The sequence below is a fragment of the Wasmannia auropunctata genome, unplaced genomic scaffold, assembly GCF_000956235.1.
Source record: "Wasmannia auropunctata unplaced genomic scaffold, wasmannia.A_1.0 LD335828.1, whole genome shotgun sequence".
NCBI lineage: Eukaryota > Metazoa > Arthropoda > Insecta > Hymenoptera > Formicidae > Wasmannia > Wasmannia auropunctata.
Window position 1 is genome coordinate 438,868 of NW_012027062.1, and position 12,553 is coordinate 451,420.

Genomic DNA, 12,553 nt, shown 5'->3' on the forward strand with positions numbered 1-12,553 from the left:
TCTAATCTGCCGTAACATTTCGGTTTGGGCACAATCAAACTTTATTTTCAAATTTAGAAAATTTGTCTGACTATCGGTATGATAATAATAATAATATATATTTGATATAATAATATAATTATATATTATAATTATATTATTATTTTTATTATACTTATGATTTTAATCGTGTATCTAAAAATTTTTTATGCGACTAATTTAGAGTATACACGATATTCCGTACAGCAAATATACATGTTTCTCATAATCGGACAATCAGATTTTTATATCGTTGAAAATAATTGTTAAATTTTGACTTTTATTATTAATTAAATTCCATTATATTTAATGAATAATATGTTTTAATTTTTCTCTGAATTTTTATAAAATATTCGAGGTGTTACGTTTTTGTTAATCGCTAATTATATATCTGCATTACGAATCGATCGACGATCAATTCATCATCTGAGAATGCAATAGGGAATCATAATCGATCACATCCGTGATCTCTATACGCACTTCTGAAGATAGGCTTGTGCCAGCGATGATACAATACACATGCGTGATATATAACAATGCATGAATTTACTTACTAATAACTTACACGACGCTATATTCTACGAGATTAAGGAATGGGAGTCGAGCAAAAGTCCGCAAATGTGTAAAGACGAGCGGATCGTTTTGTGTATATAACACAATTCGTTATATAATTGTGTATATAACAATATTCGTTAATCGAAGTTCAAAGCAAAGTAAAGGGCCGAATTTTAAGACTTCATCATGTAGAATTTAAGGGAAGTTATGTTATATATAAGACAATATTTTGTGTAACACGGGCGTTGACGGGCTTTCCGAATCGTTTCTCTGTAAAGTAGCTCTGGAATCATCAATACTTCTTGTCGATACACTTATTCTATTAAACTTGTGTCTCTCATATGGCTTTATCATTTTTTTTAACTCACACACTTTTTAAAAATCTACTTATTTATATTAAATCTACTTTAAAATCTATATATATTTACAATTTAAGAAATAAAATTTTGTAATTTCATTATATTTGAGGTGTACATCAAAATTTAATATGGAGAGAATGTTTTTCTCAATATATAAGAAATTTACAAAAATGCAGATAATGGAGATCGGAAAATGTAATGAAAAAATTCACAAAAAATGGACATAATGAAGATTGGATGTAATGAAAAAAATAGAAAAAAATTCTTGAATAACAATAAGGATGTAATATGTAATATTCTCAGTTTACGTAGTTCCTTACATTTCCATGTCATAAAAAAAGATTTGCACACAGGAACATTTTAAAATTGTTTAAAAGACGTTTTAACGCGTATAAAGACTTTGATAAAGACCTTGATCTTTGTGTTATTTCCTGCAGAAAAGATTATAGCTGCAAGAGTCGGCGACAGAGGCTTTATTTGATTCCTCGAAGTACAGATCTCTGGTATCGTAGATGTCAATTGATGGAATTAACGGAGTATCGATAATAAATATTGATCGTTTTGTAGAGCCGCTGATAAAAGTGACGCTTCTTGTTCCGCAAATGCAATGGACGAACGTGACACGGCGAAAATCTGAAAGTGGTGATGGTCGACGAGCGAGATGCCTTCGTCGGGGACGAACGCGCGTCTCGATTTCTGATGCCTCGTCGATCTGTGTCGTCAGTTTTAACTATAACTGAAAAGAGAAGAGCGATCGTGTGTGTTAAATTACGCGACAAGATCCATGTAATAGTACGTTTCCGATAACTTGGGCACCAGGCTCGGTCAAGCGAATTAACTCCGCTTAACTAAACCCTTCTTCTGCCGTTGTAGTTTCGGATCCCGTTGCGCACGTTATAGTTGCGGCTGTATAATCTAAAACAAAAGACTCGCAAATTGTTAACCGGAGTTAATTAACACGGACCGTTGACCCTTTCGAGTTAACTGTTCCGCGCGTACCGTGGAGATAATTCGCGAATAAGAGGAAAAAGTGGGGAAAAAAAAGAGATACTCGCGCGCCTGACGCCGGGAAGAGATAACGCGACGATAAATTATGCGATGAATTAAACGGAGCAAAAATTTTTGTAAGTTATTTCGAAAGTATAGACGCTGTGACATACAATTCGCGCCCATATTCACGTTGACTTTGAGTCAATTGAAAAAAAGAGGGTATGCCATATACATATATATAGATAATTAAATACGATTCTTGAATGTGATCGAAAGCATCACTGAGAGTTGAAAAAGGAGGGAATTCGATTCACTGGTACACGCTGAAGAGGATATACAAAATAAATATCTCGTACGGTAATTCGTACGGCAAAATCGGCTCAAAAAGAAAAAAAATACTTACTCATTAGATTATTAATATATATAACGTCGCGACGTTATAGATATGTAGCGATTACAAGTTTCATCGTGGTTTTCAAGAGCGTTACTCACATTGTACATAAATTATTTACACGCACATACACGTGTTGATAAAAAAAAGTAGCACAAGTAAAACATACTAATTTTTTACTTGTGTCACTTCTCTGTTAGCGCAGCGACACACACACACACACAAACACACTTATGCCCCACATTGAATAATACCTCGACTGACTTTGTCCCTTGAACATTATGTGTGTGTTTAATATGATGCAGACAATTCCATGTCCGTCATAAATTATCGGATAAATCGAATGTCTTCGTGCTCGGCATGTCGCTCTAAACCGATCGTGATGAGGGAGTAATGAGAGAGATAGCGCGTGGAAAAGCGGTTCAGAGTAAAATGCGGAATACGAAGACTCGACTGTAACATGTATCACAGTGTACGGGTTTAATCTTACTTTTAGTCTTTTTCGGATCTTAATTATGTATAGATTTTCTAGACCATAAAAAAAACTTAGTCACGTAAGATTTATTATGGGTGGCATAGATTTAATGGATCTAAATAAACTTCGAAAAAATCTATTATTGACTTGTTTCCATTATCTTCTTTTTTTTTGGCTTTGCGCGAAAAATATATTATAAAGATCGTTGATTTTCATTATAATAAATTCTCAAGAAAAATAATTTATATAATTAGGTATATACATATAATTAACACCAGTATGTAATTTATTAAAGTTTTTTTTTAATTGGCACTTTAAAAAAAAAGAACATTGAAAAATCGGTTAAAGCCTATCAAACGTACAATTTACGAGTTTATTTTTCGAAACTGAAAGAAAATTTAAGTTTCATAACTGTCTATCGTTTTACTCGTTTTAATCTTTTTAGATTTAATAATTTAGTTTTTCATAGAAATGTTTTGAAGAGCAACACACATCATATACTTTATCAGACAGAAAGGAAATTAGATCGAGTAATAATTTAGGAATATATATAGGTACATATTTTTTTTGTTAGACAACTTTTTCATTTGTTTTTTAACATTCGTATTAGATAAAGGATTTTCTACTTTTTTTATCATTGTGGATAAATTAAAGTATCGTGATTTTGTAAATATATACATACATCTTGTATAATGATGCAGTCGCAAAGAATTAATAAATTCTTATTACTATGTAAATTATATTATTTGATCATTGAAGATGTAATTATTTTTTAATTTTCTACTTGACATTATGATATTTTATACTTTAATATTTTATATATATTCCGTAAAATATCATTTTTTATCTAACGCATGCGCAAAAATTCAATCCCTGGGAGTGGGATCATGCGGAAGTTTACGCACACGGCACTGGGCACATGAGCAGTGAACACATGTTGCCGATGTTGCGTGCTCGTAAATATAAGCTCGATGTTAAAAAAGGTTAGTATGTTTAATAATAGAGTTATCAAACTTTTTATAAAATAAAAAATGTTGTACGATTTAATAATTTACTTACTTGACTGATTTCTTTTATACAATTCTTGCAATTAATACAATATATGTTACAATATAACCTATTCTTGTAATACTTTGCTTTTGAAAAAGAATAGAATGGATGACAATTGGAGTATTTAATTTCATGAAGAAAATCTTATTTTATAAATATAACTATTACAGGAAAAGCGTTATTAAGACAACAATTTACGTGTTATATCTACAATTAAATAAATAGACGCGTTAGAGACACTTTAATCTTAACCATCAACCGGCGAAATACAGGTAAAAATATCATTTTATCAATATACGTTGATTGCTGGACTATTCTTAATGTTAAAAAAATATGATCTTAGATCTAATTGTGTGCTTATGTTAATATTTATGGATATCAGGCAATATGGAGCCAATATCAGCCTTCTCCGTGTATGAGACAGAATGTAAAAACACAGAACAGTTATCGAGTGAAAAGAAAAAGAAAAAAAAGTTGCAAAGAGCTTTGAACAGAAAACAAAAGGATGTTAAACAAACAAGCGTAAAGCAACAGATACAAGACAAAGGTATGTTGAATATTTTTATGAAGAACAAGGACAAAGGTGGTATTACTAAAAAGATAGTCTAATAATTTAAATTTAACTCCTTGTCTCTTTCTGTTGCAAAAGGGATAAAATCTACAAGAAAATTGAATAGTGTCAATAATAGGACATTAATAAGCAAGATAAATAACGTTCGAATTATGCATAGAAAATTACAATTAAAAGCTATGAGGGAGCATAAGAAGAAAAGTAAAAAGAATCTTAACAAGAGAAAAACTATTCTAATGACTGATGCAGGAGTTACGGAGAATAATAGAACAGGAAGCAGTGAGAACGATTTAAATATAGACTCGAATCATACGAGTCATTCAAATAATACCAGCATAGAGATGAATGAAAAATATGGTGATGTTTATCGCAATCCATGTATGGATAGTCATCAATTATTGCAGTGGCTGTTGTGTCCTATGCATGTGGAAACCTTCTTGGAGTAAGTTGGAATTGATAAGTATAATTATTAATTATGTTGCATTATGCATTAACGTCGATCCTTTCATTCGAATCAGACAGAATTGGGAAAACACTCCGATGTATGTGAAAAGGGATACTCCTGATTATTACAAGAGCCTTGTATCGACGCCTTTATTGGACGAAGTGTTGAGAAAGAATCATATTCAGTTTACTAAAAATATCGACATAACGTCCTATTCCAATGGCGTGAGAGAGACTCACAACCCTCCTGGTCGTGCTCTTCCAAGCGTCGTTTGGGACTACTACCGAAACAAGTGTTCCGTGAGAATGTTAAATCCACAGACATTTATACCTAGGATACACGCGTTAAACGGTAAAAGATACAGTTATATTTTTCTGACGATCTTTATTTATTATTTCTTTTTAATTTGCAACACGTTTATTTTGTAGCTACCCTCCAGGAGTTCTTTAATTGCTTCGTTGGCGCCAATTTGTATCTCACGCCACCTAATAGCCAAGGTTTCGCGCCTCATTACGACGATGTGGAAGCATTTATTTTGCAAGTCGAGGGTCAAAAGAGATGGAAGCTGTACAAGCCGCTTAACGCGAACGAATATCTGCCGAGGTATTCGTCCAAGAATTTTGATCAGTCGGAGATAGGAGAGCCTATACTGGACACGATTGTCAAAGCCGGGGATTTGTTGTACCTGCCACGGGGAACCATCCATCAAGGAGTGACTCTCGGCGATACCCACAGCTTGCACGTCACGTTGAGTGTGTATCAGAAGAACAGTTGGTGCGATTTCCTCGAGAAACTACTTCCGCAGGCTCTGAAGCAAGCCGCCGAGAACGATGTCCGTTTTCGCGAGGGTCTGCCGCTGGATTGCTTAACGTACGTCGGCACTGCACACAGCGAAGGTTACCGCAAAGATGTTTTCAAGAATAAGGTTAAGGATTTGATCACTCTGATGTTAGACCACATTGATATCGATAACGCGGCCGACTTAATGGCCAAGAGTCACATCCACGATTTTCTGCCACCCTTCGTCTTTAAGAGCGAACGGAAGTGTACGGTGATGGAAGACGGCGAGGTCATGACCAGCAATGGGCTTGTCAAGAATCACGCGGAGATTACGCTTGAGACAAAGATACGATTATTGAGATTGCATTGCATAAGGTGAGTTGTGGTAAGTTAATTCCTAATCCATTTTGAAAAGCGAATTCGAGACACGGGGACGATAATATCATGTAACTGTTTTATTGTATTATTAGGTTGATAAAAGAAGATACATATAAGATCTATTACTCTACCGAAAATTCCAAAGAATATCACGAATATGAGCCACAGTTCTTGGAAGTTGATGAAGAATTTGTATCTGGGATTAAGCAAATGATAGCAGCCTATCCTGAATTTATATCTGTGAAGAAACTGCTAATCGAGACTGACGACGCAAAGGTATGAAAACCATATGTTGTTTGCAATATCTTGTTAAGTATTGTATATGTTACACTTGCGATTAATACAACTCTGAATATATTATAGATTCAAATAGTGAAGGATCTGTGGGAAAAAGGTTTAATCTCAACGGAGGACCCTCTATGTTGAATTGTAAATTCATTTTTTATAAAAAAAAAAAAACAAATTAAGACGGAAAAACTGTGACGGAAAAATGAACAAAGCTTTTCGTTACAGTACAATATCTAAAATATATGTTGCATAGGTAATTTATCTGCTTCGAAAGGAAATTTTTCATTGTTTTTGCATGAAGCGGACAATAGCAATGTATTATACTATTATAGTATTACAATGTTACAAGTAAAAAATTGCGTACAATGATTTTGGTCTTGTTATATTTTGTAATTCGTATTAGCTTTTACAATATATTTTAAATTTTACATTTTAAATCTTTTTCGTTTATATACGATGGTTCTTAATGATATATCAATGTTCAGAAGATAGATTTAGATTTCTTGCATTTTATGATAAAGGCTGATATACATTTTTTATTCATATCTCTATTTTGTACTATTTGTTTGCTCTTTTACATCAAGTCGTTTTTCATGTTCTGTTTTACTTTCTGTTTCTTTTCTTTGTTTTTATTTCCTCTTTCAATATTTTTTGTTTGCGCTGTCTGAATAGTTTTTCGTCAGGATTTCCTTAATTTTTTTCTTCCGTTTTTTTATCACTTATTTTACGAAATAAAGTATTGACATATAATTAAAAATCATTTTTTTCTTCCGTTTCTTCATCGCTTTTAAATTCAATTTTACGACATAAAGCATTGACATATAATTAAAAATCATCCTCTGTGATGCAAATTTATATTTAAAATCTTCACGTTTCGATTCTGAGCTTGTTGCGTTTCTCTTGAGCGATATGATCCCTTTGTCTTCCTAATACATACTCGACATATTCTAGATATCCATCGTTGTTTAAATCATCCTCTTCCAATACCTTATCTACCAGTTCTAAACCAAAATGATAATATAATTACCATATACTTTCAAAAATTCGGCTTATATATTTATCATATACTTAAAAAAATTTGGCGTAAATGTATATCTATCTTTTCTGAATGTGTGGAATTTAGTAGACGTACCTATAATCAAGTCTTGATCCGATTGTATGACATCTTCCTCGTCATTCTCGTGTAACGTATGTTGAAGAGCGTGAAAAATTTCTAATCCGTCTAACTTTGTATTATTGTCAACATCGTGAATCCTATAATTACGAAAATATATTAGCAGTGCGTAAAAGATTTAATAAACGTGAATAAATCAAGCGATCTCTGATGTCTCAAACGTACTGAAAATAGTGGAACTCTATTTCTTGTTCGGTCATTTTCGAAAAGTCGAGTTGATCGGCTATGGAACCCATGTCTTCCTTCAGATGTCTGTAAAACGTTACATAAAAACATTTCGATACTTAAATATCTTTGTAATCGACAGTTTATTGTACGCATATTAATAAGATTTTTGAAATTATTGATGCGTTAAATTTTACGTAACATAAATACATGAAGGAATTTATTATGGAACGGCAAGTTTATTTAGAGAATTAATTTGTCATTTCGATACTTAAATATCTTTGTAATCGACAGTTTATCATACGCATATTAATAAGATCTTTAAAATTATTGATGCGCTAAATTGTTTTACATAACATAAATATATGAAGGAATTTATTATGGAACGGCAAGTTTATTTAGAGAATTAATTTGTTTCTCACGTTGTATCGTGAAGGAGCTGATCGTCTTGCGTCAGTTTGAGTGCGTTGGTGTCCGGTGTGTAATGATGATGGGATACGCTGCTCCTTGGATGATGTGGTCCACGAAAGTGGCCGATCGCTAGGCCGAAGCAAAAGTTGATTAAAAATATTGTCCTCATTCTGCTACCTGAAACACAGTTGTTACTTTGATGATAATACTACATTCTTTACATTAAATAAATATATTAACAAATTAAAGGATACAGATTCGCAAGATTATAAATTAAAAATAAGTAGGAATACAAATAGGAGTAATGAACCAAGCTAGTTGACAATGTTTATTATAATATTAAGAATATATCAGACAAGAATATATCAATTATATATGTATAAATATATTATAATTGATTTATTGCAATTGGAAATGTTTTGACTACAAAGCGAATCATCTTCGGTGCGGTATAAATAAATAATTCTACTACATCATCTTTGGTTAAAGTTTGTTTCGGAATCGCAGATAAATAATCGTTTTGTGGTTGTTAATATATATAAAATTCGATGCCCATAAAAAAATCATGAATTTCGGAATTTCCATACGCGTATCAAGCAAGATTGATATATTCTGAATTGGATATCTTAAACGTATGATCAGAGGAATGATGTATGTACGTGTACTTCTTAAGAATGTGTTTAATTAATTATATGGATAAGTTTTAATCAGAGATTATATAACGGTAGAATTATTTATTTGTATTATCACATTGAAAATCTTTGTAGGTCGAAATATTTGTAATTGTCACCACTTAATTATATGTTTGTTTCTTAATATTTTAATAAGTATTGTCACCTAGTTTGGCTTATTAATTCTGTTTGTACTAATTTTTTATTTAAATAAATGCGTCTATATAACTTTGGAGAAACCTAACGATTATTGGATACGAGCCTCGCGTATGAGCTTAATCCGTGCGGATTTAAATTGAAATAAGATATTATAGTTTGAGAATTGCATTTCGCCGTGGTTTGTACACGATCGGGTGTGTGGCAGAGTTCGGAAAGAAGTATTGCCGAAGGGCGTCTCCACTCCGCGACATTCCGTACGGTGCCCATCGACAATGGGACCTGCTGGGACATGTTCATCGGGTGTGTCGCCGTGTGTGGAGTGCCTGCTTCTTCCGAGGGTCGTACACCCCGTCGGTCAGCGACAGATGGGCGGTAGAGGGGGTCCATGGTAATTATTATGCGATTACCCACAAGCCCATTGATTTAGATTGGACCCCAGGGGGGCGAGCTGCGCGATCGCGGGCCCGTCCCGATTTGTTACAAGCTCGAAAGTGCTCGTGGTACATTCAGAGATTTCTGCGTCCTCAAGACGGTTTAGTCGGCCTCGATTTTTTTTTATTTCAACATTTATTTAAGAATAATTGAAGATTTTCACTCTCGCGTTTTATACATCACAAAGAATAATATTTAAGATGTATTTCTCTTTAATAAAATATTTATCCTCATTACGAAGATGATCGAGGATTGAAACTATAGTTGTTGCAACACCCGTTCTTATTCACCCGCGTATGTAAAAGAAAAAAAAGTAAGGGATGAGAGCAAGTACCGATGTTGTACGTAGGTGTTAAAAGACACGCGAGGCCGACACGAATACGGGGTACTTAGGAATCAATTTTATATAGGCTTACGGTGATCTCGAAGCGAGAATGCATATGCTAAGGGGAGAGAGGCGGGGGAGTCCCCCGGGGGTTTTCGATGCGCGAGCGGACCCCAAGGGGTCCCGAACGCACCCCAATTCCGCGCGCTCTCTGCGCCCGCCTCTGTCTCTGTCTGGGTGTCGAAATCTATAAATAATTTATATCATTTGGTCCATTCACAACGGGAGAGCCCATATGTACCTGTGTCGTCTTACAGGGGACCTGCACGCTCACTCGACATTCTCCGCCCCGATCGTCGGGATCGGCAACGATCTCGTGTTACCCGGTGTGTAACAAATGCACGGGTGAGTTTATGGATTTGATGCTGATCAATCGGTCGAGCAAGATTCGTATCGCGTACAGGTGCTAATTGGAACCACGACAAAGATGCAGGTTTTCACCCTTTTTTCGCATGTTTGTTTTTTCAGTTGCGAAAAAAGAGCTTGAAATAGACCAGAATGTTCCATTAATTTAAGAATGATATTTTCTGTCTTTTATATACTTTAATATCTTGTGAAATTTAACGATATCCTCGTTGCACTATTTCGGAAAAACTTTGATAGGAACAATCATAGTCTAGACAAGGAATTAATCATTATTTCGTCAATGCAACTCGGCTTTAGAGTCGGTGCGACAAAACAATTAATATGTTATTATAGAGCACGCATAAATGTAATACATTATTTGTGTGCATGTCACGTAATTACATATTAATATATTATATTTATTTATATATCATTAACATGCTCGAATACATCGTATACATATATATATATATATATATATATATACGATACGATTTAAAATAAGTATATCAAACATACTGTTACTCGCGGTATGTATTTGTATTATCCAAGTGTATACTTATATCCGCAATAATTTTTTTATCAGTGTCATTGGGGCAAGACTGGACATATGTTTCCGCAATACGATATGTGAGACTGTCGTCGCGAAATCCGACGTGTTTTCCCGACAGTAATCCCCTAGCTGTTCGACATCCGCTGGCCGTGACTATCGGCGGATATCTCGCGTCTCGCAAGGCTGGAAACTACCCCTCGCGCGAAGGGTAGTCGCCATCCCCTCGGATAGATGGAGCGCCAGATCGTCCTGGTCTTAACCTGGGCTCCTCTCTCGGCCGCATTGCACCGGAATCTCGTAGCGCAGAACGGCGAACGCCCGGCATTTACCTTTACCTTATGTCTTCGACTTCTCGCGGTGCAGGCGGCGGGGTGCGCCGATCGACCAGGCCGCGCGATGGATCCGACCGCGCCCGCGAAGATCGACTGCTCGATCCGCAGCCTCCGCTCTCTCGATCCCCTGCGCGGGCTCCGCGAGAGACCCCGGTCGGCTCGCGCGACTTGATCGGCGAGAAGCGCGCACGGCGCTTATCGACGTTTTTCTAGCGGAGTTTGCGTGTTGGACGAGTTGCTCCGAACGCACGGTCGCTCTCTTTGAGCGGGCTCTCTCGTTTGGTTTTCGTCCGAATCCCTGCGAAAAGTCGGCTAATCCGATCATCTCGCTTCTTTTGCCGCGCGGAATAAGCGCGCGGATTACTCCGTTCGGCTCACGCTGAGCATCCACCGCCCAGGAAGGATTCGGGAAGCTTGGAATTCTCTCCGGAAACTTTCCCCGATACGGAGAAGCCGCAAAATTATCAGGGAATTTTACCGGAACTCAGGGACTTTCTGCTGAAATCGTCTCTTCGATGATCTTGCCTTTATTTTGCAAAAAAAAGGAGCAGGAATCAAATTAGCATGCAGTTAGAACGCTATCTTGTTCAGCAAATATTTATTTTAGAATATTTTCGTGAAAGAGAGGATTGAATTCTGTCTATTAAAAATATATTCTAAAAAAGTTAAAGATATATATACATATATATATATATATATATATATTCTATATGTGTTTAATTATGAATATTTAATGTTCTATATTTTTAATTAAAAAATATATTTCAGATTATATATATATATATATATATATATATATATATTTACCACACATTTAAAGTTTCCATATATACTGCACAATTTTTATATAGTATACTCTATAATTTTTCGAAAATAAGAGAAAAATTTTTATGCTAGATAAAATTTCAATTTTTATAGAAACTTTCCATTAAAAAAAAATCTATTTGCTACTTGACTTTGCCGCATAATTCTAAACGCAATGAAATCCACGCAGTGATTAAATCTGTTTTACATTCTTATGCAAAAGTGCTTTTAATTTTGTCTGGAAATATGAACGAGAATGTCTGAAAATTAGGAAATTCTCAGTGAGGTTTTTTCGCGTCTTTTTCATGAATATAGCCAATAAGTACTTACGCAGAGCTGTAATATTACATTTATACAAATTTAGACGAAATCGCGGCACAGTACCGGCGGTGATATTGTTGCTATTACATGCGGTTCGGTCCCCTTCATTCCGCACGGCAAGAACGCCAAAAGCTCCACGTGCGGAAACTCGGCCTTTTGTTATGCATTATTACGCAACTGTTTCTGTTACGGCACAGATATTTCCGCGGTGAATATACATTTTTGGGATATTAAAATATTCCGCTACGCATATCCACGTTTATACAACGGCACAAATAATGACAATATTTATTAATATCGTTGTTATTTACTTGCTGTATGAATGCACGTTTTACGCTAAACATAATAACTGTGTCGCGTTGTATCGCCAAAAATCGTGGCGTAACTTTTCTCGATTTCTATCGTTGAGAGAAAGAGAGAGGGGAGAAGAACGAGAGAGAGAGAGAGAGAGAGAGAGAGAGAGAGAGAGAGAGAGAGAGAGAGAGAGAGAGAGAGAGAGAG

General features: G+C 35.1%; 2 protein-coding genes across 4 annotated transcripts in view; one reads left to right on the plus strand and one right to left on the minus strand.

The window, feature by feature from the left end:
* Window positions 1–3,670: 3,670 nt before the first annotated feature.
* On the plus strand, window positions 3,671–6,861 carry LOC105455885 (bifunctional lysine-specific demethylase and histidyl-hydroxylase NO66). Of its 2 annotated transcripts, XM_011699566.1 has the most exons (8): window positions 3,671–3,771; window positions 4,009–4,110; window positions 4,221–4,385; window positions 4,488–4,851; window positions 4,928–5,205; window positions 5,283–6,009; window positions 6,105–6,288; window positions 6,376–6,861. In XM_011699566.1, exons 3-8 carry the CDS (start codon window positions 4,226–4,228, stop codon window positions 6,436–6,438), a joined length of 1,776 nt encoding a protein of 591 aa, XP_011697868.1. In that variant the 5' UTR covers window positions 3,671–3,771; window positions 4,009–4,110; window positions 4,221–4,225; the 3' UTR covers window positions 6,439–6,861. The 2 variants fall into 2 exon arrangements, with proteins under 2 accessions (XP_011697868.1, XP_011697869.1); XM_011699567.1 differs by lacking the exon at window positions 6,376–6,861 and having other exon boundaries at window positions 5,283–6,019; window positions 6,105–6,192.
* Window positions 6,862–7,090: 229 nt separating this feature from the next.
* The window catches only part of LOC105455888 (multiple coagulation factor deficiency protein 2 homolog), a 51,214-nt gene continuing 45,751 nt past the window's right edge, over window positions 7,091–12,553 (minus strand). Inside the window, exons 1-5 of one of the 2 annotated variants that reach the window (XM_011699570.1) lie at window positions 10,931–11,080; window positions 8,062–8,227; window positions 7,640–7,726; window positions 7,433–7,554; window positions 7,091–7,301 (exon numbers count right to left, since the gene is read on the minus strand). In XM_011699570.1, the coding sequence (XP_011697872.1) occupies window positions 7,168–7,301; window positions 7,433–7,554; window positions 7,640–7,726; window positions 8,062–8,219 (501 nt within the window). In that variant the 5' untranslated portion in view covers window positions 8,220–8,227; window positions 10,931–11,080 and the 3' untranslated portion in view covers window positions 7,091–7,167. Of the gene's footprint in view, window positions 7,302–7,432; window positions 7,555–7,639; window positions 7,727–8,061; window positions 8,228–10,930; window positions 11,081–12,553 lie in introns of those variants that run through there. The other variant, XM_011699571.1, reaches the window with a different exon arrangement.

Coding starts and splice junctions, on each gene's coding strand:
- LOC105455885 (XM_011699566.1), top strand. CDS start 4,226: ATGGAGCCAATATCAGCCTTCTCCGTGTATGAGACAGAATGTAAAAAC. Junction 4,386..4,487: donor GCAACAGATACAAGACAAAG/GTATGTTGAATA, acceptor CTGTTGCAAAAG/GGATAAAATCTACAAGAAAA. Junction 5,206..5,282: donor TAGGATACACGCGTTAAACG/GTAAAAGATACA, acceptor TTTATTTTGTAG/CTACCCTCCAGGAGTTCTTT.